Source organism: Lethenteron reissneri, chromosome 3 (genome assembly GCF_015708825.2).
Source record: "Lethenteron reissneri isolate LAM-NWPU_2019-01 chromosome 3, ASM1570882v1, whole genome shotgun sequence".
Lineage (NCBI taxonomy): Eukaryota > Metazoa > Chordata > Hyperoartia > Petromyzontiformes > Petromyzontidae > Lethenteron > Lethenteron reissneri.
This window is the reverse complement of record NC_083781.1, coordinates 2779949-2806592: the sequence shown is the minus strand read 5'-3', so window position 1 is coordinate 2806592 and position 26644 is coordinate 2779949. Positions and strand designations below refer to the sequence as shown.

At 44.7% G+C, this 26644-nt stretch overlaps 1 protein-coding gene across 2 annotated transcripts in view; it reads right to left on the bottom strand.

The window, feature by feature from the left end:
- Nucleotides 1–2586: 2586 nt before the first annotated feature.
- LOC133345170 (TOM1-like protein 2) overlaps nucleotides 2587–26644 on the bottom strand; it is a 58335-nt gene continuing 34277 nt past the window's right edge. Inside the window, exons 10-15 of one of the 2 annotated variants that reach the window (XM_061555711.1) lie at nucleotides 23983–24094; nucleotides 23102–23231; nucleotides 17941–18016; nucleotides 9761–9820; nucleotides 4227–4275; nucleotides 2587–2760 (exon numbers count right to left, since the gene is read on the bottom strand). In XM_061555711.1, the coding sequence (XP_061411695.1) occupies nucleotides 2612–2760; nucleotides 4227–4275; nucleotides 9761–9820; nucleotides 17941–18016; nucleotides 23102–23231; nucleotides 23983–24094 (576 nt within the window). In that variant the 3' untranslated portion in view covers nucleotides 2587–2611. The remainder of the gene's footprint in view (nucleotides 2761–4226; nucleotides 4276–9760; nucleotides 9821–17940; nucleotides 18017–23101; nucleotides 23232–23982; nucleotides 24095–26644) is intronic. The other variant, XM_061555720.1, reaches the window with a different exon arrangement.

Genomic DNA, 26644 nt, shown 5'->3' with positions numbered 1-26644 from the left:
GTTTGCACGCAGTGCAATGCTGTAACATATAACCAAAGCCCTTACTGGAGGATGTCGAAACGTCCTTATCAGTTAAACTGTCGAGTTATATCTTTAGTGGAAATGGGCAAGTGTCTTTTAAATTTCGAACCTCCTGTCCAATAAGCAGTCCAAATGTGAACACCAGTCGATGAGTAGGTCACGTGTGACGGGGTAAAATGTTGGTCCTTCCCACCACTTCCGAGACGTCTGGCCAGTGTGGAAGAGTAGGCCAAATACCCTCCCCTAGAGGGGGGCTCTCGAGCTTTCACTCGTGGAGGCTCTAGCTCCAGGAGTGGCGCAGGCCAGACATTGCAGGGCTGCACCTTTAATGATCACTTCCCTGTGGTTTCCCTCATCTTCTTGCAAGTCAATTTCAAGTAAAAAAAGAACTTTGAAAAGAAACGCATTTAACTTGCGATATTTTATTACAACTTTTCATATGCTTTTCACAGGCTACATGCACACTGGAGCCTTACAGGTTTTCCAAAATTTACAAAATGGCTACATTCAAATGTTGGCATACGACCGTTTTCGAATCCTTTCGGAGCAACTGGGCAGGGTCTTTGCGGTTGTGTTGCTGCGTCAGCTCTCCGGCGCGTTTTCAGGTGGAACCCGCGAGTCTCCCAGCACGACATTGATGAAGCCCCTTCCGATTCGCACGGCTGACTACGTACGGCTCGAAAGAAGTTCAGCACACACAGGCAGCTCCCAGGACGTGGAGCGAAACGTCAGACATTGTGCCGAACAACACGCGGGAACACCCTGAAAACACGTTGGAGACACGTTTTGTTTGGATGACTAATCTGTGACTGGCCATGCCGAATTTCACAAATCATTACCTCATGAGTGATTTCTGCACAAGAGTGGAATAATCATCAGTTTCGCAGTCAAAGAAAGCAGAAGCTCACGTCATTGGGGAATGTAGAAGAGAAAGCGTGAAACTAATCCGGGTCATCTCCGACCCATCTCTCATCACGTACGCTCGAAAAAATGCTCCTTCGATATTGTGAACGGAGCACAGTAATTTCCTGTCCATCTGCCAAAGTACATTACGCCATCAGAGCTGGCACAAGATTATTGTGTCGAAATAGAGTGACCACCATCAAACCCTGCCACACGCAAAAACCCGGTTTAATTTGCATTCCCAACTCGGGGTCAAACTCATGACCTCAGCGTCCTGATCATGGTGCCCCTCAAACACCCAAAGTGACTCGGGCATCTTTGAAGATTCACTTCCAAAAATGTGCCAATCTGAATTCCGCAATGCCCACCAACTTGCAAAATGGCCCTTTTATAAGCGGCGTTAATTGTAACCAACGCTCTGGTGTGCACGTAGGATCATTACAAAATAAAATAAACATGACCAGACGTTGTTTTCCAGCAAACAGATTCACGTAATTGATGTTGTGGTTTAGAAACAATCACTCAAATAATCGTCGTAACGAACACAGCTTATTCTATGCATACTTGCTTTGCGCGTCACTGTACAGAAATAACCCATTCACTTACAGAACGGCCACGGCGCTTGCCGCACACATCTCGCTGGAGACGGTGCCTCAAGGAGGATAATTTACGCTTTAGGCTGCGGGGCGCTCCGAGCCTAAACCCACGACGTCGCCAAGCCGCGTCCAAAAAAAATAAATCTGCAGTGAAAAGCACACGGGGGAGGGAGAACACCACTCTTTGTCACGAGAATACTCGATATGCCCGCAGGCTCCGAGGCCTGCAGGTGAAAGGGTTACCCACGGCAAGCAGATACAGCTCATCGGCGGACAAATGATTACATCACAATCTGCGTATGATGCGAATTTGGCAGCTGATAAAACACAATTTCTTATGTTCACATTCGTAAAATAATTACTTTACTGCCACTGCCTTTCCTCCCACAATTATGCTCCCGACCACCCACTTCATCCTTTTCCCTTTCATAACCATCCATACCCTCCCACCACCCACCACCAAACCTCTCAATAAGCGATGGTATTAGCAACCACTCCACTCATCTCCGATGGGTTTTATTTACCCGGCCAGATCTCTTTTTTTTTGTTTCACCTCAAACGTTTCGCTTGTTTTTCAGTTCTTAATGAGCAGCGTATACGACCACCACCTAGATACAAAACGTGATTTGCATTACTGGATGGCGTTACAGGCCAGGGCCAGTCCTCTTTGTGTTGGGAGGAACAAATAAGAAGAGACCGCCACAGGCCGCCACGCGAAATCGTTCGACTGACCTACGTTACCAGAATGTCGCGACTGTGGTTGTTTTCAGACGAGCGAGTAATTCACTGTGTGCTCCTCGATTTTGACTGAAGCCTCCTCCAGAGTTGAGCTCGACCGAATTGAGTGCAAATCCAAAAGACTAATGCGACAAAAAATTTTCGTCTGTAATCTCACAGGTGACCAGGCAAATGTGACACACGTGAGAACGTGGTTATTAATCTCGGTTAGAAGCTTTGTACTTCATCAACCCAGTGGTGTTGGTTCAGTGCTCCCGAACACGGCCCGTTGGCATTTAGCTCTCCTCTCGCTCCACAAAACCACCCGGTTGACCCCCCCCCTCCCCCCCCCCCCCCCCCCCGCAGACGTGATTTTAAAGGGCAAAGAGAGAATCTTCCGTCTTGTCCATCTTCTTCTTGCCTTGGACGGACGAGCGAGCTGGGCCCTCACTCGGCGGGGGCATCGGGAGGTCAGGCAGCTTCTCTGCAACGGTCGCTCTCGAAGCCAGAAATGAGTCGAACGCTGACGGAGGGAAACAAGGAGACGGAGGGGAGAATTACTCAAAAACGCAGATTCCTCCATGGGGTGGTTACAAATCCATATTAGAAACATACATCCAAAGTAACCTCGCCCGAGACTTACATTTTATTCAAAGTGCCGTGGGTAAGTTGTATATCCTGTGGGAAAGTCTGGCCCCGGTGCGACGGAGCAATTGTGGATAACAATGCGACGCTACCGAGCAGGATGTGGGGAATAAGAAAGGGACGCGTGACTCCCGGACAAAAAGCACGATTGAAATTTAAAACCGTTAACAATAAATTCCAGCGCGCGCGTTTGACACATCTTGTCCACATTGGACATCTGACCGACACCGCGTGTAATGGGGGAACAACAGCAGAATCCAAAATCAACCAACACGTGCAAATAACAGATCTGTGGGATGCGTTGGGGAGGGGTTGAAGGTGAAAACACATGCAAATATCATTGGGCATTTAACTCGATTGCTCCCAAATGTTCCAGCTGTGACAGGCTGTGACGAGCAGAGAGGCTTGGTTTTATTAAGTGCCCTCTCACATGCATGCCCCTCCATGTGGAACGTGGGTGTGCCATCCAGGGAAAATAACCGAACTATAACTATTTTTTTTTACCAGCTTAAGGCCCACTGAGCTGCATAGCTCTTTTTCAGAAGCGACTTGACCACAAATGATAACGCTACGAAGCGGATTATCGTGTGGATATTTAAGCAGCCAAATACTCTAAACACACGTTGATTCTAAATGTGGAGGACCCGGGGAAAAGTCCACGCAACTACGAAGAGAACCCGCAAACTCCAAATATACAGCAGGCGTCAGGGTCGGGATGGAACCCACGACCTCCTGCATACCTGGCGAGGGAACTAACATCTCGCCACCGCGGCAGGAAGGCAACACTGTGAGCATGTGTCACACGAGGTAATTATGAAACGCAGGACGCTGAATAATAAACAATCTCAAAGGGGCCTCTTCTCGGTTAAAACGAAACAAAGGCAAGTGATGGATGAAACCCAATGGGCACTCAAGTTGCGAGAAGAAACTATTTGACCGAATAAAATGTAACTCTCAAAAAATGGGCTCTCACAAAAAAAGGCAGCAAAATAATTAGAGAGACGAGGTTCTGAATTGTATCCGGTACAAAATATTCGCAGCGCCTTTTTGGCTAACCATCGAACAAAGACGGCCACTGCATCGCACGCTTCCAGAAGAGCTTCTGCGGCCGTCTGGAACGCTCTTCCTTCCGATATTAGGAAGCCACTGGAGCGATGCCCCTATTCAAATCATCTAAATTGAAAAATAATTTCTTTAGAACTGCGTTTAGTGTTTAGATTGTTGTCCTTCCCCCGCACCTCCTATTAGGTACAGTTGGCTACGTATGGTGCAAAAGAAGTTCAACATACATACAAGCCAACGCTGTGAGATGCCACACGAGATATGCGATGATGTGAACTCTACCTTCAGCCGTCCCAGAAGTGGCCACTTCTGCCGTCTCATCTCCTTTCCCCTGAAAAACACAATCAACGAATTTCAATACAAACTAACAGGACAAATATCACCTGTACAGCTGTTAGCGAGCACCGATTAAGGGCCCGGCACGGCACACAAGGGGGTGGGTGGCCAGAACCACCTTCGTCTGCCCACTGGCGATGTTTAAAACACTGCACCAGGTACTCATGAGGGTCAGTCGACCTCGGGGAGGCTCAGGACCGGTTCAGACAATTGTCACTGGTGTTGGCCTTGAGTGGGAATTGAACTCGCGTCACCGGATTTGTAGCGCTCTAACTGCTGCACCACCGCGCCCCACTCACCAGGCACTCGCACAGCATGTGTAGATTCATACAGGGTTACATAGAACAATCTATTCATTATATCAACACAGTTACAACATCTCACATTTCAATTATTATTATTTGCAATAGCCAGAGAACTGAGATCCGTTCCATGTCTATTAGCGGAAGGACACATGTTGGAATATGTGCGATTCTGTATCGTTTCCAGAAGTTAATCAGTGTGTTCATTCATTCAGATGAAAATGTAGACTAACAGTGGTGTAAAATCTGTAGAAACTGCATGAATGTGAATGCAGCACCCACAACTAATGCTAAAGGGCTTCAAAATCAGTTTAGACGCTCTGCTCACGTGACGAAAAGCCACACCATTCCCGTTAAATGTGACCGGTGAGAAAAGATAAATAATTCCAACACACGGTTACTTGTTGAGTTTCCCCAACAGCATGTGTTTTGAATTAAGTGAAGGTGTTCTACTCATCGCATGCATTTTCTGGAACATTCGATGGGCCGGTAAGCAGAACTACCTTCGGCGTGATTTTACAGACGACATCAAACTACAATCAGAGCTGTTGTTGCAGTATCAGCAAACAATAACCCAAATAAGCTCTGCCGTGACAAAAAAAACGAGTAATCTTTATGGTGCACAGTTAGTTACAAATTGAGCACACATGGGTGTTTCTATCAGTCGGGAACATCACTGCAAGATGTACAATGCGCGGGTCACGTGCCCACAGAACTGTCCGTGGCATGGACACGAATTAAGGACAAAAGCAGTGAAAGCTGCGGATCCACTGACAGGGGAAAGTTTGGGAAGCTCTCATTGAAACAAGAACACAATGCGCGCATTAAAACTTGTATCTGGTGTTGACAGTTAAACGTTGAACTGTTATTAGACTTTGAAACCTGCTATGGTAACATTTGCTCTCCTCTCACAATGTGGAATGAGAGAAGTTGGATCTTACAAGGTTGGTATTAAGGCAATTGATATAATAGGAGGGCTGATCAATTAAACCACAGTCCAATATAAAAGTGGTACTGCTGCAACATCAAGCGAGAAAGTTTAGTTCCATGCTGCACGCGTTACTTTCACAGATGGCAAAACGTCACCGGCGATGGTCTAACTCCATCATTATTTACAGGTGTTTGAAATCATCTTGTTTTGTGTGTTAACTGAAAAACAGAGAAACCCGAGCTCTGAGCAGCCGTAAATTATCGTCAAAGGACATGACCCCACAAGAAACCCATGACAGACACAGGAAACAAACACTCAATTGATAAGAAGCGGTGTGTGTGCAGAATTTAAACGTGGACGATGTTGCACGGCAAACCTATTTCAATGCAGTTTATTATCTTATTATGAAGCCACTGGGGAGGAGCTATGTGGTTTTAAACCGAGACTGAAAACTCATTTATTTTTTACTGCTTTTTGTGTTGTCCTTCTTCCCTGCACGTCCGGTTGGCCATGTACGGTGCGAAAGAAGTTCAACGTACATACACGGAATACCATCGTCTGACCAGCTTTCTGAGACTGCTTGGGTTTGTTGTTGTAAATATGATTGCACACAAGCCGTATTGATCGGCGATTTTGGAGTTGAACAAACGGCGTCTGCGGGATGGGGCGATTCAAGATGCTGATCATCGACCAGAGTCGGCCAACAGACTCCTCGATTGGGACCAACAAAATCTAGGACAGTTTAACACTACGCGAGGCTTTCGCTTACCAATATTATCCATAAGAGGTTTTTTTGTTGGTTAGATCGCTTAAATATAAATGTGTTGTTAAACCCGCCACCACCCGACACAGCCAATTATGAAGGTTTGTCACGTAAACAGAACATGGCAATTCGTTACCAGTACAGCACAACGGTTGTGTGTTGGAGAGTAAATCCACAACAATCCGAGTACGACGTTTCACCGGTAATTACAACCAGCATCATCAGGCGACAGCCAGATTTGTGGAGAAATCCTCCTGTTTCGTTCTTAAATAGGGGGATAGATGTGATGTCGTCACTTGTGAACCCCTCATGTGCGAAGGCCAGAGGGCGGGGGGGTGCAATATAACTGGGTGTACGAGTGGTTAAAAACGTGGGTCCAATCTTTTTCCGTGGACTACTCGAGCAAGCACAGCGCGAGAGCGTCCAGCGTAATCCCCACGGATCACTCCCATCAACACATTTTTTGAGCTGGACAGTTGAGACTTGAAATTGTTCACCGAATGATGGCTCACTTTTTTTTTACATGCAAATGGTGGGCGGTGGGGGGGGGGGGTCACATAATGAATGATGATTTGGAACAAGGGCGATACGCTATCACGTGGCAGTATCACGCAGACCTAATCACAACATTAAGAAGGAAGTTGAATGTGTTCACCACGTACACACAATCGTGCTGTTCACAAGTTCTGCGTCTCGGTGGGCTGCCAGTCATGATTCCAGATTTCATTTGGGCAATCGACACCCCACAGACACCAAACCTGGCTCTCTCAAGTGACCTCCGTCCGTCGACACTGACAACCGTCGCTTGCGGGGAAAGCACATTTCTCGTGAAAATGAGGGTGTGTGTGCCATTGAACGAGTAATGCGAGGAGCAAGGTCCTTCTTGTAGACGGGGATTACAACTTTAAGCATCGAGAGACCTTCTTTAAAATACAACACTTTTTTTCGATTGCTCGTAATTTATTTCTGTCGTATTTTAAGGAATGTTTTATGTTCCCGAGGAAACTACATGTGGGGGGAGGGGGGGTAACAGCGACGTTCAAGGAGATAATGAATAAATTAAAAGCATGAGGCACAATGAGATGCATTGACATTTTTCGGGGTAGCGGTTACAAAAGGTTAGAGTTCACGTTGAGAGAATTGTTGATAACCAGCATGTGACTCACAGTAAGAGAAGGGACTGTACGGAGTAGCCGATTAGTTGCATTCAAGGAAATTCTAAAAAGACAAACAAAAAATTATAAATATCAAACTAAAACTATAAAAACTATTTTTTATTTTAACCAGGAAAGGCCCACGGGGCCGTGTAGCACTTTTTCAGAAGCGACCTGGCCACAAATGGCAGCTCAACGAAGTGGCTTATCGTGTGGACATTTTAAGCAGCCAAATACTCTCAACGCGCGTTTCAAAATGTAGAGGGAAATACTGGTTAAAATCCACGCGACCACGGAGAGATATTCAAACTCCAAATATATACAGGCGTAAGGGTTGGGATCGAACCCACGACGGCCTCCTGTACACCGGGCGAGGTAGTCGACATCTTGCCACCGTGGCGAGTGTATGCATGTCAAATATGGTAGCGGTGATGGCAAGAGAGAGACGACATTGCGGTGCACAGCCAATGAAACAAGGAATAAGCACGTCAGGTGGCTTGGTGGCTCGACGCAGAGGGAAGCAAGCTGACGGAGGGAATGCTAATGAAGGGTATATTTAGTATACTGATGATACCATGTAGTTTATACTTTAGTTTTTTACATGGTTGTTTAGTTACTGCAGCTACATACTATTAACATTCCTTACCCTTTATTAATACTACCCCTATCCCCTCCCTTTGATGCTGCTAATCCTGCATAATTCACGGGCATAATATGACTTTGAAACCCCCCGCCCACCTCCTACGCATTTCACAAGTAGTACTAATCACATACCTGCAGTTCCCATAAATATGCTAAATTCCTCTTGATATGCAAACTATTTTGTCAAGGCGCCCTTCCCCCCCTTTCAACCCAGCTTAAATAGACGCTCCAAGCATGGTGGTGTTTCATTCAGACGCTGTCTCCCCGACAGACCTGGTCTTCACCTGAGGACGGCTGCTTGCGTTGTGGCCGAAACGTCGTGAGAATTATTTTATTATGTTTTATTTTTATTATTTTATTATTTCCCTTCTACATGACTTTACCGAAAAAACCAGAACTGTTACAGCTTATCTTATATAGGTTTATATAGGGCCTTATTCTAAGCCGCTTAAACCCATTATAAAATTGTACGTAAGATGACAGTGGTTGAGAGAAAGAGTGGGGTAATTAAAAGTGTCGGTGGGAGTTTTGGTGACAGGAGAACAGGTGGGCGAGTTTGAGGAGGGGTTGGTCTAGAAAGCCGATGGGCCGAAAATCATTTGTGTTGTTATGTGGCGAGGCTGACGGAAGTGTGCTTATTTATATCATTGCCCTCGCAGTTCCACAGCACCACGCGGGCCTCTTCCCACAGCTGCAGTGTAAGGCGACGTCGTAGCTCAGTGCACCAACGCAACTGCAAATTCTGTTCAGTGACTGTGTGCAACTTTCAGTCACCGGACATTTAGAAATGTCACAGGCGGCAAAACCGGTGATCGCGAGACATGTCCGTCCATCAAAGTATGCATCTTTGTATTGAATGTTTTACTCAACAAATAAATGTGCCAGTTTTTCCCCCAGTTTTACTCCCGACTGTGCTCGTAGCATTACGGCGAGTCCATGTGGAATTCTCACAGCATTGGCAGCCTTCGTGTTAGAGAACAGCCAATAGAAGAAGCGGATAACGCAGAGTTGCCTCTGAGAACCCTTTTGCCACCTCTGCAGACAAGAGTAATGTTCTTCACTTGGCAGTCTAAACAATGTTTAACACTCAGAGCTCGCATTTAGCCAACTTGCATGTATGTTGAAGTTCTTTTGCACCGTATGTCGCCCCCACTTAAGTTCAGAAACCAAATTCTACGTGATCGTTTGTTTGTGCATTCATCGTTGATCAGGCTGAGATCATCCACTTGCGACGCTTGAGGCCACGGTTTAAGCAGAGACGGCCGCCCACGACCTCAGCGGTGCCAGCTGAACGGTCTGACCTCAAGAGTCACCAGGGACACGTAAAATATTCCGTCTTTACAATGGAGATGTCTACTACTACTACTAATAATCATTTACATTTATTTGTAAGGCGCCTTCCACCAATGTCTCAGGGCGCCTACTACGGTAAGCAAAGCCCTTAAAAAACCTCAGTGCACCAGAGAAGCCGACTTCACCAAGAGCGGATGCGCGTGTATTCATCTGCAGCGTTTGAACCGCGCTGACTCGGCGCTGTGGCGCGCGGGCACGAGGCCGCAGGCCGCAGGCCGCAGCGCCGCGTGCGAGATGTGGCAGGTTTAAAGAGCGTTTGGCACGGTGGATGGGAAAAAAACAACGTATCAAGAAAATAAACATAAGGGGGGGGGGGGGAACCAAGGTCCTCTCACCGAATCGGCCAAGAGCCATGCATCTACCTCGTCTTTTGAGGACACATGCGCGACCGGGATCTGTATGAAACACAACAGAAAGAATAACAGTGACCAACAACATAAAACACCGCGCAACAAATAGAAAATGCTAATTAAACCACCATGCAATGAACAGAAACCAAAACAAACCCACAGGGTGTTGAAATAAATAGTTCCGTATGCCGTCTACGAGTGGCCAGCGTGAATAGGCCGTTGTTTTCTGTGCGGCTCTGCGACTATCAGATGAAACACAAAACCAGACGGTTTTTAATCTTTAAGTATAAGTCGGGGCAATTTTTTCACGGCCGTGGCTTTGAACTCCAGACGATGATTCTTGATTTTAATCCAACGACCCGCGACGTTGATGCTAGTCTCCCTGACCATGACAGGGGGAGCATAATGTACATATTTTGATGTTGTGAAAATTAAATGAAAATTCTAAAATGTTAAAATGCTAATTGTGAAATCACATCCAAAGCGACAACATTAGGTTGTAAAGATACATTTGGGAAAGGCATATATGCAACATTGTGTAGTTTTTAACGCACCTAAAACGAGATGTACTTTGGCATTTTAGACAGATTTATTTGCTGAATATCTCTCAAGGCTATGACAGGGGTGTCAACAAACTGCCCCGTCCCTCGCAAATCAATCAACTGTCACAATTTATGGGCGGTGTGCAAATCGATTCAAGAAACAAATTTTTTTTATGTAATGGTCTCCCCTGTGACTCGTATGGGTCATTTGATCCCACTACATACAATATAAATACCAGTGGAAAAATCATAGAGTATTACACATACGATGTGATGCTTGTATCATCGTGAGCACAGGAATTAATAGTTATCCATGGATCGACGAACCGCTACACCCCTAGCAAGCGAGCACCCTCTGGGCGACGGGCTTGCAGCCACCAACAAGTCTGCATGATGTCGACAGCTGAAATATAACGTGGCCACCCAGTCATTTTCGCACGGACAATTAGCAAAGCATCACGTCTGCCGTAACAATAAAGCGAAAGAGTGAAGTCATCGTGGGTTGATGATGGATGGTGGAAAAAAACCCAGCAATGTGAAATCACGACGTTATTAATTATTCTCCTGACCTATCAACAAATTCCAGATCTCTTTTTTTGCAAAGGACATCACGAATTTCAACGTTGCGTTTATCTTTTAAAACAACAACAAAAAAAGGGCCCATGTCATCTATTGATCAGAGCCGATAACGGTTCTGGTGTTCCGTCCCGGCGCCCACGCAGCACACACGGCATGCGTGAGCGGCGTGCATCGACAAGCTATAGCAACCGCACAATACAAACACAAGCACACAGGGCAATGATGCAACACAACCGCTGCAGCCTCTGAACACTGGATCAATGACCGGGCACAGGAAATGTACCAGCGGCAGCGCTCATACTAACGACTCCTCGCGTAAGCAGCAATTATTTTTCCTCTTGGAGAGCCGAACCTAACAGACCGATTCTGTAAGCGTTCACCGAAAAGCAGCAACGCGTAGACGTCGACTAACAATGCGCCAAGAGCGCACGACATTTGCATGTTATGTAAGGTAATACTTGAAGCTGGCAGTAGAACGTATTGGCGGTACACCGGTGATGTGCGGTATAAAAATATAAGAAACATTTTCACAATAACTATTTACTTGATAATTGGTTTTATACCCTTTTTATCTGGCAACAAAACTGACACCTTTTTTTACAAGGAGTCATGTTTGCATAGACCACAATACCTGTAGTCATAACGCAAACAAAAAACATAACTCTGATAATGTATGCACTGTCCTTAAAGTTTATTGGTCCACACCCGAGACAGCTTTCTTTAGAGCCTAGTCTCACAAGGAAAGCTGTCTGTGGTGTGGACCAATCAACTGTAAGGACAGTGCATACATTATCAGAGTTATGTTTTTTGTTTGCATTATGACTGCAGGTATTGTGGTCTATACAAACATGACTCCTTGTAAAAAAAGGTGTCAGTTTTGTTGCCAGATAAAAGGGTAAAAAAACAATTATCATATTTTTTTCTGGCAAATGAGGTTCCAATGGTGTAAACTATTTACTTCCCCGCAATTCACAACCCCGCTCAGAACATCTTGCAGGGTGGCGATGCGTCAAAATCAATTCTCGTGATGTCGAAGCAGTCTGAAGACGAATGTCAGTTGAACTTTTCAAGACTGTTTTATGAGGACCGGTGTGTTTCACTGCACCGGTGTACTGCCAATACGTCCAGTTGTCAGGCACGCTGTTATTTAAAGACACGTATTAAGGTTGGCAACGGAGGATTGTGGGTAAATAACTAATTAGCATTGACAGGCATGAGTCTTGATGAACAATAATGCTGCAGGCAACCTTTTCACTTGCACTCAAGAGCGTGACCGCATCTTCAAATACCTCTAAAACGGTGCCCTGGTCCATTCAAGACCCGACTACAACACTTTTTTCGTATTTCAATTCTGTCATGGACTTTCCCCTTCACACACCCCTCGTCTACCATCGAGTTCACTCGAACGTCCTCCCTCATCCTCCAGTAACCAAAAAGTGTTTGAATGACACCACCAGTCAATCTCAGCCCAACGGGAGGTCACTTCTTCTGCTCTGTTGCCCCTGTAGGCTCAGAAGTCCCTCCCACTAATTGTTTGCACCGCTGAGCTCCCCCCCTACACAAGACCTTGCCCAAGATCCACCTTTCTCCTCTGCACGCGATTAACTGCCTACCGGTACGGATTGTCTTCTCTGCCAAACCTTTAAATAATCGTTAATAATTGTTTATATTACATCAACCTTCTTTCTGCTCGACTTTCGCTTTCATTTGCTGCTTTTCCACAATAATCTGTCCCACTGCTGTGAAGCTTCCGCGGGAAGTTGCCGCATTAGACGCTACATTAATGAGATTTTTACGGGGAATAATTGACGCGTCAATATTTTTTTGTTAATGTCTCTCACTTTGTCCATCTGCTTTAACCCTAAGACAATATATTTATTGTTGCCGTCACTCGTCCAACATAGCTTGCATCTCGTCCTTCTATTCCTCAGCAGCGGTCCTGAGCATCGTGCGAATATCCGGACTTTAAATTACAGCTTCCATTAGTTTCACTCCTCACCCATTTGCCCTGCCTAGCATAGAAACCACTGTGCCTGTCTCAGCCACAGATCTTTTAAGTCCTTCCAGGAGTGAGATTCCTGCTCCGATTTACCTTTCTCTGCAAGGCATTAGAAGCCAGCAGATGTGTTTTCAACGCTTATCTGAAAATGCCATCACACTTTATCAATCTTTGCTGAGACCGTCAAACTGTACACCTGCTCATTTATCTCCCAAGCTTCACTCTTTATCTCTACGACAACTCCAAGTTAAGATCTGAACCTATTTTTTAGTCATCCTGTACCCTGTAATCTTGTCTGGTTTTAATCTTTAGACATCTCAGTCTTAACACCAGCTGATATCTCTTCAGTTTTGTGTGAGTTACCACTCCCCACCACCACTTCCCATATTCCCCCTTTCAGAATTTCAACTGCATTTCACGGTACAGCACCTCCAGTGGCTGCAGGGGCGACATGAACTCATTACACACCAAATCGTACCATGCAAAACGCTTTATTGCGACTGCGATTCAACGCCCGTTATCACGAGATTAAGGATCGATAGCCATCGATGCATCATTCCTCCCTCGGTGGGTACTGTAACACAAATATTCACACACTGCGTTTTGCTTGCAAACCTCCGTCTTCTGTCTCTTCCGTCAGCGCACCGTCTTGTATGTACTGTACGCTAAACTTCTTTTGCACCGTATGGAGCCAACTGTGCTAAACGGTGGTGGTCTCCAACTGGTCTATAAAGGTGCATTGAAAAATGTTGATACTCCTACTGATACTCCTGCTGTTATGGAGTGACTCATGCTGCCAGCTCTATGGCTGCAAAGTTTGGTCGTGCATGTTATGTATATCGTTAATTGTTAAATTTGAATCACAGTTCCTATGATCACTGTTACGTTGTTTTTATTGCTTTATTTTGGTGATTTAGAAAACTTTTGGTTTAGCCATATTTGTTTGTTATGGTACAGAGTTAGACTGATAACTTTAATCTAAATTGTCTTATGGTTGTTTTACTGGCATCCCACTGGGATTTTGGCACACAGCATTGATATGCGGTGCTTTTTCTGGAAGACTTTGCTGTTTTTTCCTGGATTTTTCTGTTTGCGTGTAGTCACTTTAAGATGTTTCTTGTTCATGTTTCTGTTTGTTGCGGTTGCATTCGATTCAAGAGCCGAATGGCTCACAGGGCTATACCTATTAAATAAACTGAACTGAACTGGTGTCACATCACAGTGCTTATACAGCTCTGCCTGGAAGCAGCAGCTCTGGCAGGAGTTTGGCAACACTTTGCCACCTTTTCACCGGTATGACCGCGAATCACTTTGCAATGTCACGACCAACACAGGAGGATATATTTCTATGTGGTCTATGTAAGGTGGGTGGGGGGTTTGAGATGAAATTACAAAGCACAGTATAATTTCAACATGCATTCCAATAAAATATGAAACATTTCATTGTTTTTCCTACATTTCCTTGCAAGGCAGCTCTCCGATGTGTTTTCTGGTTGTACCGTGTGATGATATTTGTACTGTCCACTACATAAGCGTGAAAGCCTACGCAACCTAAACACGAGCACAACAGTATTATAAAACAGGCTAACATTTGTGACAATGGCCCTTGTTTATGGCGGTATATTTAGTTGTTACAAAGCGGCGCTGATGATGAATGTGTCACGGGTTCTTTTTTCGTCTGCGTATAATCACTTGCGCTTGCAAACCACCGTCAACAATCTCTTAATTTTTCACCAGCCCGAAAAAAAATACAACGTGCAGAGGCGGCGTAAACATGTGAGTTGCAATGCCTGGCAAACGACAAAGAAAAAATATCGGCGTGCGGGTGGGAAAAGTTTTGGACGCGAGTCAATGAACGCGACACCGGAATAACGCAGTAGTGTCTACAGGGCTCCACGACATGTTGACTCTGGCAGTGATACAAGGCATGGTCGACTGTTACAGCAGATGAGCTTCATTGATCAAGTCACTGGCTCGCCCCTCTCCCCTCCCACCCACCCCCCCATTGGTGTGCCAAGTAATCAATGGGCAATCGAGTAGCAACACATTCGATACAGCACGCCAGGCGAATGATGTGCAACTGTACACTTTAATATTTTTAAAGTATATATTTTTTAACCGGGGCTGCCAAAGTTAAATGGTTTGACATATGAGCACACTGGTGGAAACGTTACGAGTAAACACCTCCCACGTACAATAATATTGGTGGACCCGCTTGTAAACCTGATATCCGAAAGTAGTAGAAATCGACACTGTGCCTGGCTACTGTGAACGTCAATTTGTTCGAAACCTTTAATGCCGATATAATTACGGAGATTTGGACGTCATAGATAATTCAACTTTTGATTTAAAGCTTTCGTGACTGCAGGGATTCATAGTCTTGGTTCTTTCGGTAAAGTCACGTAGAAGGGAAATAATAAAATAATATTAATATAAAACAATAAAAATTCTCACGACGTTTCGACTGCAACACAAGCAATCATCATCAGGTGTGAAATCCCTTCTACGTGACTTTACCGAAAGAACCAAGAATATAAGATAATTCAACATTTTGTTTTTTACAGCAGATTTGTCAATCCCCTGCTAGATCAAGGCTTCATCATGCCTCTGTGACTTCCCCTGACAATAAATGACACGCCTACCGTATATTACCAAATCTGTGAAATCGAGAAAACCATTCATTCCACGGATATTTGTGAGACAATCGGAGGCTCCACGGTAATATTTAAATACTATTTGTTGTCAGCAACGGTCTCCCAATTGTATTTATGGAGTTAAAAACAACAAACAACCTTTGGCTGTCATCTTCTTGGTTCTTTCGGTAAAGTCACGTAGAAGGGAAGTAATAAAATAATAAAAATAAAACATAATAAAATAAAATAATTCTCACGACGTTTCGGCTACAACGCAAGCAGCCGTCTTCAGGTGAAGAATGAGACAATGCCAAGCTAGGAGCTTATATATAAGCTGCGTTGGAGGTGGAAGAAAGAGCGCCTTAACAAAAGAATGTGCATATGAAGAGGAATTTAGCATATTCATGGAAATGCGTAGGAGATGGGCGGGGGGGTTTCAAAGTCATATTATGCCCATGCATTATGCAGGATCAACAGCACCAAGGGGGGGTGCAGGGATTAGCAGTAACAAAGGAAAGGAATGTTAATGATATGTAGCTGCAGTTACTCAACAACCACGTAGAAAACTAAAGTATAAACTACATAAAAAACTAAAGTATAAATAGCATAGCACCATCAGTATACTTACTATACACTAAGCTGAGTTACTAACAGCAAATAATACATTACAATTCTACGTCGTAAAAATTATATAATATGCTTCCATCTAAACTTTATTCTATTGCATCACACGAGCATATACCGTACTATATACTGCCAACATTAAATTATTACCTGTATTGCTGTAAACCAACCTATATCTTATACATTTAATATAACACTATGTATTATTCTACCCACCCTAATGTGTGTCGAAATGGTTTATTACGTCCTTCCAATGATTGCTAAGCCAGAATCCATCTTCTCGGTTAAAATTGTCTCTGTGTTTGTATATGTGGATCGCCTCATGAACGAATCTCTCATGATAGCCAGATGGCTTGCAGAGAACCTCTGTCTTGGAGAACATCAGGTCAAAGGAATGAGCCCAAACACAGCCCAGAAGGAGAACTTGTGACTGGCCTGTGCTCTTCTTCTTTTTTATCTTCAGCAAAATCCAGAAACGGAATCAAAGCTGCAATCAATGTCTAAATCATTTCCTCCACTCTCTGTGCTTTTGTCCGAGTCCGTGCTATTCTTAGTCTGCCGCTGCTCTGCTGACCGGCAATCTCTGTTACGCTATCCTCAAACCACTTGACCTACTTGCTAATACTGCTTTCCCGCATGCCGGTGTTCCCATACATGGTATGCCTTCTGGGAAAATTACCGTGGTTTTATTTTCGACCTTTATGTCGGTATTAAGCTATTGACAACTTGCAGCTCAGCACACGGCAGATGCCTGTGCAGCGCGACTCACGACCTCCTCTTGACACCAAGATGGTCATGTCTATGCACCGCTTCTCCGTGGCAGCCCCAACAGTCTGGAACGCGATCCCTTTGCACATTCGCAGCATCACCTCAATCGCCTCCTTCAAGAGACACTTAAAAACTCACCTCTATAACCATGCTTTCGAGCGACTCTGAGTTTGGCTCCGCGCCTCTGAGTTGCGGCCGTTACGTCCGCAAATTTGCACACGTTATAAATTGCATTATTATTAAATTATTTTTATTTTACCAGGTATAGCACACTGAGCTATATAGCTCTTTTTCAGGAGTGACTTGGCCACGAATAAAGTGGCTTATCACGTGGACATTTATAGACTCCAAATACTCTAAACGCATGTTTCGACATGTGGAGGGAAAACCCAGACGACCTGAGAAAAATCCACATGACCACGGCGAGAACATGCAAACTCCAAATACACAGCAGCAGGCGTCAGGGTCGGAGATCGGACCCACGCACTCCCCCATACCAGGCGAGGGAGTTTAAGGGTGTAACGATTTACTGCCCACCCCATCACAGGGATTCTATATCCGCGATTCAATCAATCAATAATTATTTTAGGTGCCATTAACGCCCTAAATAAAGTGGGCATCAGTGCACCATTTACAGCGATTCAGGGCTGCGATTCGATTCGTGAATCAAATCACTTTGTAACATCGCAGCATGATGGCGCCTGATGAGGCTGCACGGATGACATGAACCCCCACATACTCACATAGTCCACGTGAACCTATTCGCAGCACGTGGGTATAGCTGCATGTATCGCGTGGCTAAGAATCAACATGAAACATTTTTTTATCATTTTTTATTTTTTTATTATGTTTTATTTTTATTATTTTATTACTTCCCTTCTACGTGACTTTACCGAAAGAACCAAGAACATGAAACATTTCATCAACGCATTGTTGCACCCGTAGAACATTGTCAACTGGCTAATTAATGGAGTGTAAAAGGAGCCGAGATTCCTAAGATCGTTATGGAGAGGTACTCACTGCGCCTGTGTTGTGTTGCCGGGCGTCCAGAGCTCCTGCCAGACCCGTGACCGCCTGCGGATCCTCGTACACGATGCTGCAACACAACACCGGTTTTATTGAAACACAGCGTCAACAGTCTCTGCCTAAATGACATTTTCACCTCCTTGGACAAGGCCGAGATCCAGGCTAAGGTACATTTACAATTCGTTATAAATCATCATGCGAACTCCGGTCATCCTCTAAGCAGCTTTTGGATAGTCATCGAACTAAGACGATCACCGCATCGCGCGCTTTCAGATGCGCTTCTGCGGCTGTCTGGAACACTCTTACTTCCGATATTAGGAAGCCATTGAAGCTATGCACTTTTAAATCATCTAGATTGAAAACTAATTTCCTTAGAACTGCTTTGTGTGTTTAGTGTATTCCTCCTCCGCACCTCCGATTAGCACCGTTGGCTAAGTACGGTGCTAAAGAAGTTCAACATACATAATGCCTTGATTTTTTTTTGTATAATTCGAGCGCGGCATAGCAATACAATATCCATGCATTGTGCAATTAAAGTATTAAATAGATATGGTAAAGGGTCATTTGTGAAAAATGGTAAGTACAGATGGCAATCGAACACGCCGGTCATCCGAGTTAAACATATGGGCGACCAAATTTCCAAGTGCACAAAACTTTTCAAGACAGAAACTAAGCCTACTTTTGAACTATGCTACAATAGATAATAAACTCTTTAACAGAAGTCCTCACACCGCTCATCTGTGGAGCATTCGAAGTTGATTGTACAGAAGCAGTGGGGCCGTTTAGAATGCAGTATGCAGTAGTAGAGTACCGACTGTCCAGACTGTCGCTAGTGCCACCACTCGGCAGTGTCCCGAAGCTCCCGTAAACAACAGATCTCAGATCAACGCACGGCAGCAAGATGCCGGATAGTTCGAGGAATTTTTCCGGAAACGCGAAGGAAGATTTGTTTCTGCCGTCTATGACAGATGCTGGTTAATTGAACAGTCAATTAATCGGCATAACAGAGCTTTTGCTGTATATATTTTTTACTTTTACTTTTGCAGTAGCGTTATTGACGTATGTTTAGAGTTTTTGTAATTTTAAAAAGAATCCATGATATATATATAAACGTAATGCCAATTATTTACTTAGACGTGCTTTAAAATAATAACATGCCAAGCCGGGTGCAATTTGACAGTGTGGCCATGCGATACTTAAAAAAATCAGACTACTAAATGCATTTAAGGTGCAATTCTTGGGAATGTGTAGTGTGAAATGTTAACATCTACCCAACAACGCCAAGCAAAACCCATTGAAATCAAATCCAGAATTCTCCGGAGATCTCGTAATGTTCAAAAACAAGCCCGTGTCCGCACACACATGTGCAGCCTTTGTAGATTGCATCAGAGGTAAATTCCTCTCAAGATCGGTGGATATTTGATGCCGTTTTGTTTGTGCGCTTTTTTTACAACTGCCACACGCAACCAACCATTATATCTTGGGGTTTCCAGATAAAATCTCGAAACATTACTTGCGACAATACGTACACAGAGAATTCCTCATATCTGAGATGATGTTTGGGGGGGGGTCATCACAGATAATTTACAGATGTGAGAAACTTTCTTCCTAATTTCCATGTTTAAACACCCTATTATCCACACATATATCAATGCAAAATGCAGTGTACGTAAGCATATAAATGCAAGTTATATTTATTTACATTGCTTCCAATTGCCAATCCAAACAATCCCCCACACCAAGATGGTCAGTGCAGGTTGGTGAGACAGGTGCCAGGGGACTGGTTTGGATATTGCTCGCTGATGACCTTAGCCGTGGCCGGCAATCAAGCTCGGGTTGGCATGTTACTATATGGCAGTGCCTTGGGGCACTGTGACCACCACTCCTCTCAAGGAACGCGTAATACATAGGTGCGTTTGCATGCTTGTGGCATCTCGTTATGATACCGCTCGCGACTATTGAGCTACAAAAACATAACAAGAACGAAAGAGATGCGAGATAAATGAAACAATAGACGGTGACGGTGCTCATGCAGTTCAATACCGGAGCTGCATTAACACGGTGATATGGGTCTCAAAATAAGGCGACATTGCCTCCAAGTTCAAACCAGCACTGAGCAGTGCTCATCTCTGTTGGGTAGAGACTTGAACCAGTGGTGGCAATTCCACATTCATATCACGAGAATCTATCGACACAGAACAAATATGACTGCACCCTAAGTGCTACTCGGTTAAATTGATTTTCAATTGAGTGCAGCTAACTTTTGAGTCTGTGATTTGTTGATGTGAGACTGGCAGGCATAGGCATACGAGGTAAATGATAATGTGACACAGGGCCTTAGATGTCCACTTTACAGCAGATGCCACACTTTGGTAATTTCCGGAAAATGTCCTTGGCAGCTGTGGGAAGTGAATGGAATGATTTGCTGGTAAGCATGTTGACTGGTTAGCCATCAGGCCAACAATTACTTTTTTATGCATTGCCCTCTAAATCACACTTATAGTTACGGAGTCAAACATCAGCAAAGTTATGGTGTCCTGGCATAAATACAGTTTCAGTTTCATTTCAGTTTCATTTTGTAGGTATAACCCTGTGAGCCATGCGGCTCTTGACTCGGGTGCAACCGCAACAAAAGAAAAACATGAACAAGAAACATCTTAAAAGTGACTACACGCAACAGACAAATCCTGGAAAAAACAGCAACGTCTTCCAGAAAAAAACACCGTATTTCAACGCTGTGTGCAAAAAAAATCCCAGTGGGATGCAAGTCAAACAATAACAACCATAAGGGTAAAATACCCTTGATAAAAGCGCATTCACGTTTTATTAAAACGAAATTAGATATAACGGGCACTTTCAACCCAAATGGAAAGAAAATAAATGGACACGTTCAAGCAAGCATTTGTCCAAGCCTCGGGATGTTACGATGACCCCAGCGTAGGTCATCCCAGCCTCTTCGTAAGAGCGGGCTTGTGCCAGAACTGCCGGCAGGTAAACAAAAGCATGCAAAAGCGCACTTGCAGCTGTTTCAGCATGCTGGCCATTCAAATCGTAATAATAAAGAGGCAATTAACAACCATAGAACTGTTTTGTGTCTCCTTACCCCAATTACATCTCTCGGTTACGGTGACAATAAACACAAAAGGCAACACACGTTTGCCTTCGTGATTTCTGTCGGTAAAGTGTCAACACGGTTATTCCATGCATGCTCTCCCCGTGGTGGTGTGGATTTTTCTCCAGGTCCTCTGGTTTTTCCCTCCTAGCTTGATTGGGGTGTCCCTTAACCGTAGCGAGCCGAGAGCCCGGTGTTTCATTGAATGAACGCGGAGTGACGGGACAGCAATGCGCCATTAGAGATGCTATTCACGTGATTTTGCATTTCTTAAATGACTAATTGCATCAGGTTACATTGAATCACGGGCAGCCGCTCCGTTTGCAACCAGGATCTCACTCTCGGCATCTCCGTAGAACACAACACCTTAGAAATAATCGGTGGCGAAATAATTTTGATGCATTCCATTGCCCTTGCACGCCGACACTATTTATGCTGCTTATTAGTTTTATTGTGAGCGCGTAAGTATTGCACCATACTCTATCCCACTTGCATACTATCCGAGATCTCAACTTTTACGTGACATTGAGCTCTAGCACCTGATAACAAATACAAAAAACAAACATGACTTAAAATAAATTAAGGTTAGTTAAGGGGGTGGCGCAGAGGTGAGTGCACTGGTACTATAAACCTGACACAAGTTTAATTCTCGGCTGTGCCTAACATCGCAATTGAGCGATAACCGAGCCGTTACTGGGCCCCCAACCCCTTAATCTATCCCTTAATAATATTACATTGTTTTATGATTCTGACCACCAATCGGCATGAAGGGCCAATCTAGTAGCAAGGGCACTTGAACTGTCCTGGCGGGTCAAGTTGCCCCGGGTGCCCTGGGTTTACCAGCGCAGATGAATGACTCCGGCAGTCCTTTTGTAAATGGCATCTGCGACACAGAGGCAGGCACGTGAGCTTCGTAGAAGTCAACGTGACTTTATTAGGAGGGGGGTGGACTTATTTTCCGCTGGCTGTCATGTAAATTGCAGAGCATGGGCGATCGGTCGTGGCGTTGCGCAGGGATGATTGTGCGCGCGAGGGGCAGGGGCAACTGTTTGCGCAGCTTTCCATGCTGATCCACAATTCCTTTGGGGTCAGCGGTTTTTCTTTTCCTCATGCAGAAGCTTGGCTCTAGTAGAAATTGCTACGAGATTATATTTACATGCAATGCCCGTGAATGCATTCTATTGCAGTAAACACGTTCCAGCCAAAGTGTTGTCTTCACATGACATGCATTTTTTGAAGGTATACAATTATATGACGAAAGCAGAAACCTTGATGGGAACTTACTCAAGAGGAGCAGATTTCCCCGTCCCAACAACTTTAACTCAATGGAGGTTTTTTTTAGTTAGATCACGTAAATATAAGTGTGTCGTTAAACCCGCCACCACCCGACACAGCCAATTATTAAGGTTCGTCACGAGTAAGGAAATGTGCATAGACTCAGCATCAAAAAATCTCACCAAGAAAAACCAAATGTTGTTACTTCGACAATAAAACAAACTTGTTGACAAAGATTTTCGCAGCTGTGCTGTATGTTGTTCATATGCATGTTGAACTTCTTTCGCACCGTACGTTGCCAACCGTGATAATCGGAGGTTCGGGGGAAGGAAAACAAACAAAACACAGAGCAGTTCTAGAGAAATTAATTTTCAGTTTAGATTTAAGAGTGCATAGCTCCAGTGGCTTCCTAATATCTGAAGGAAGAGCATTCCAGATGGCCGCAGAAGTGCATCTGAAAGCACGCGTTGTAGTGACCATCTTTGTTCAATAGTTTGCCAAAAGCCGCTGCGAGGAAGACCGGAGCTCACGTGCTTGGTTACCTCCTTGAAGAGATCAGTAAGATATTGTGGTTCATTTGCGGCAAGCAATTTATGTGTAATGAGCGCGACCTTCTAATGTATTCGTTCGGCAACCGGAAGCTAATGCAGCTTGGTGAACACCGGACAGACACAGTCAGATCTTGCAGTGCCCGTCACGACACATGCCAAAGAATTGTGTACACGCTGCAGCTTACTCATGTTTTTGCCCGACGTCCCGTAGACTTACTGTTTCCTCTGGTCAGCCAGGGAGCTGCCGCGGCTCTGGGCGAACATGTCGAACGTGTCGGCCTTGACGGGGACAGCGCTCGACACGCCCAGCGCACTCAGGGTTCCCGTTACGCTGTCTCCGGCCACACCTGCGACGACAGGGCAACCACAAACTTGCAAACGTTCCACAATTAGCCCGTGGTTCTGTCGGGGCAACGGCTGCTCTAAGTCGATTTGCATTCATGCTCATATGAGCAAAGCAATGATTATGCACGGATCTTTATTGAAAAAATTACAATGCTCACGTATGCACACGTCAATTGATAAGTGCGTCTAAAAATCCATAATTTATGATTTGATTGCATGCACAACGCAACACTGAGCCAAATTAAAGGCCACGGAAGCGATTAAGATCGACAATACATAAGTGGCTGTACACAAAGGGGACCGACAAATATTTCATTTTACCTTTTAAAAATCCACACGGGGTCCATTTTTACTCCCATGCCTTACTTTCCCGAGGAATATGCAAATGCATGATTAAATTGTGCAATGTAAGTGACCGAACAAACATACATTTCTTCGTGTCAAAGAAAATAATTCCCCAATTCAGTTGATACAAGTGGCACGAATCCTGGTCTACCAGACTTCATATATCCCAAATTCCATTCACAAAGTCTGACAAAGCGAGTGGGCCCCGCACTCCCCCCGAGGACATGATCAGAATGCAGTAGCAACTTATTTTCCTGAAATATACAGACAAAACACATTTCACACTCAACATGCTCGCCTTCACTGCCATGGCCACCACAGAGGCAGCTGGCGTGCAGCCCAGGTGATAAAACACGTGCTTAGAAGCGTCCCCCTGCTGTGAGTGAGGCTTTGCTGCGGTGGACGTACCGATGCTGGCCAGCTGGCTGGCTAAGGAGTTGCTCGCCACATCTGCCGGGTTGGTGGCCAACGCGCCGGGTCCCGGGTTTTTTAGGCCGTCTGGAAACGTGTTACTTGACGCCTGATGGTGACGGACACGCAAAGCACACAGCGATCCCGGCTCGACTCGACACGCAGAGCAATGTAGAATATATGCAGGACAATAATCGGTATGGTTAGTCCTTAAAACAAATATATACATGGTATTCTATCGTGCTCGATGATAAACACAGCAGGCTTCACTACCCTTAATTTAAAACAAAATATTATTTTAAAATAATAAAAATGTTTTTTTGTACTACTTATACTTTTTCCACAGCCTCCCCGAGTATGTGTTTTGTTTGCATTTTGACCACAAGCATTGTGGTTAATGCAGACATGATTCCTTGTAAAAGGTTTCAGTTTGGTGTTTTAACATCTTAACACCTGTTTTGTTGGCAGAAAAAAGGGGAAAAACGTATTATCAGCCTCGCCGAGTTTAATCATTAATTTTCATGACAGTCCCCCGCTTGGGATGTTTCGTCATTTTTTCTGCGTGTTTTTTTCATTGCACGGAGATCAAAGGAACGGGAGAGAATTCTCACGATAATAAGATAACACTCAAAACTCCAGAGTCAGTCATCAATTTTCACGTTGTACAGCTACCGAAAGGCTACGAAAACCCCATCGCCAAGCTGGGCATCAGTGAGCCAACAAGCTGAGCAGCTCAATCTGGTCAATGTTTATTATGAATGCAGAGTATAAAAATGTCCAGGTGATTTACTGCTCAAATGATCATCGAGGCAAAAGTTAATCTCCCGTTTACAGTTCTGAGCCAATGGTGGAAACTCCACATTCCTATGGCTGGGATGAGCCTATCCATAGGACAATGCTCGACAAAATCCCTACACAAGTGGTACTCATTTTATTTATTCACCCCAGAAAGATAAAAAGCCAAGTCAACCCCCAACTCCTGTTATCTCACACCGATCGATTTGATGTCCGGCCCCACGAGTTTAACCTGCCCTGATAATCACACGCTGGCTCGGAGGAGGCCCACTTCAACAGAGGGGACCGGTGGATTTTTATCGCGACGTTCCAAATGACACGGCTAAGCGTATGATCCTACAGTGCCCCCTATCTACCCACCGCAGGCCATGCAGATGCAAATCTGTGCGCTAACGTACACCGACTTCACTCGTGTGTACGTCGAAATCCCGGCGAGCCGGATCAATAGGTGATGATAAGCCCTGGGTCCGGTGAGCTGAAAAATCCAGCTAGCTGCTAAACTCATAATTGAAATCTATTTTCAATAAACAATAACAATGTATTAATGTATACATGTATTGCCGTGAATGTATTCGTGTGTGTGGGGAGCGGTAGTGTAGTGGTTAGCGTGCTGCTCTACGAACCCGGCGACTCGAGTTCAATTCCCACTCACGACCAACACCAGTGACGATTATCTGAACCGGTCCTGGGCCTCCCCTAGGTGGACTCAGCCTCAAATGAGCACTTGGTGCGGTGTGTTAAACATTGCCACTGGGGAGACAAAAGCGGCCGGGCGCGGTGCAGGCCACCCACCTCCCTTGTGTGCTGTGCCGGCCATCATAGGTGCTCGCTAACAGCACTTGCCCAAACAGTCTGTTACAGACTAACAAATAACAAGCACTGAGGTACATTATGTGCTGGTGTGTACTGTGCTGTATGGTATTAATGTCCGTCAGTCAGAGGTCACGACCCCCCCCCCATCCCTTCGCACTCCCCCTGCTCGCCATCCCCAACACGAAACGTAGCAGCAAGCCCGGCAGCAGGATGGTCATCTGGCACTCGTTCCTCATGTCCCTTGGGGTCAAACGCCCCCCTCCCCCGCCCCCCTTTCTGCCAAGTCATCATTGCCGATCTCGTCATGGAGCATAAACCGTCACGCGAACTCCGGCCATCCTCGCAGTGGCTTGTCTAGCCATCGAACAACGTCCGATATTAGAAATCCGCTGGAGCCATGCACTTAAATCTAGATTGAAAACCCATTTCTTTAGAACTGCTATTTTTGTTTAGATTGTTGTCCTTCCCCCGCACCTCCGATTAGCACGAAGGAGGCTGCTCTCCTATCTTACAGTTACAAGCTAATATCTCACATTGACATCACTAGCCCCACTTCGTTATGACCCTTGAGCTACACTCATTTCAAACCTTTTAAAACAGTCTGCCTCAGCAGCAGACCATGCTTTCCCACCTGATGACGGACGCTTGTGTTGCGCCCGAAACGTCGTGATTTATTTTACTTTCTACCTACGTGACTTTACCCAAAGAACCAAAGAGTATGGATTCCTGCAGTGACGAAAGCTTCAAATCAAGATTGGTATGAAAGAGGTTCAATATACATACGTATCTCCCTAAGTACATTCATGACAGATGAACCACATATTTTACATTTTACACAAGATAGCATGTTCTAGTGCATTTTAATTACGCATTATAACATGTAAATAACCTTACATTTACTTTTTTGCATTATATTAACATTTTATATTTAATTTAAATATGCCAACCTGGTCTCGCTAAATGTAATATTCGGCTCGCCAGGGTTTTACTGTACTCTACATTTTACCAATTAGCAAGCCATAGTTATAATATTATTTGGGTCTTTCGGTAA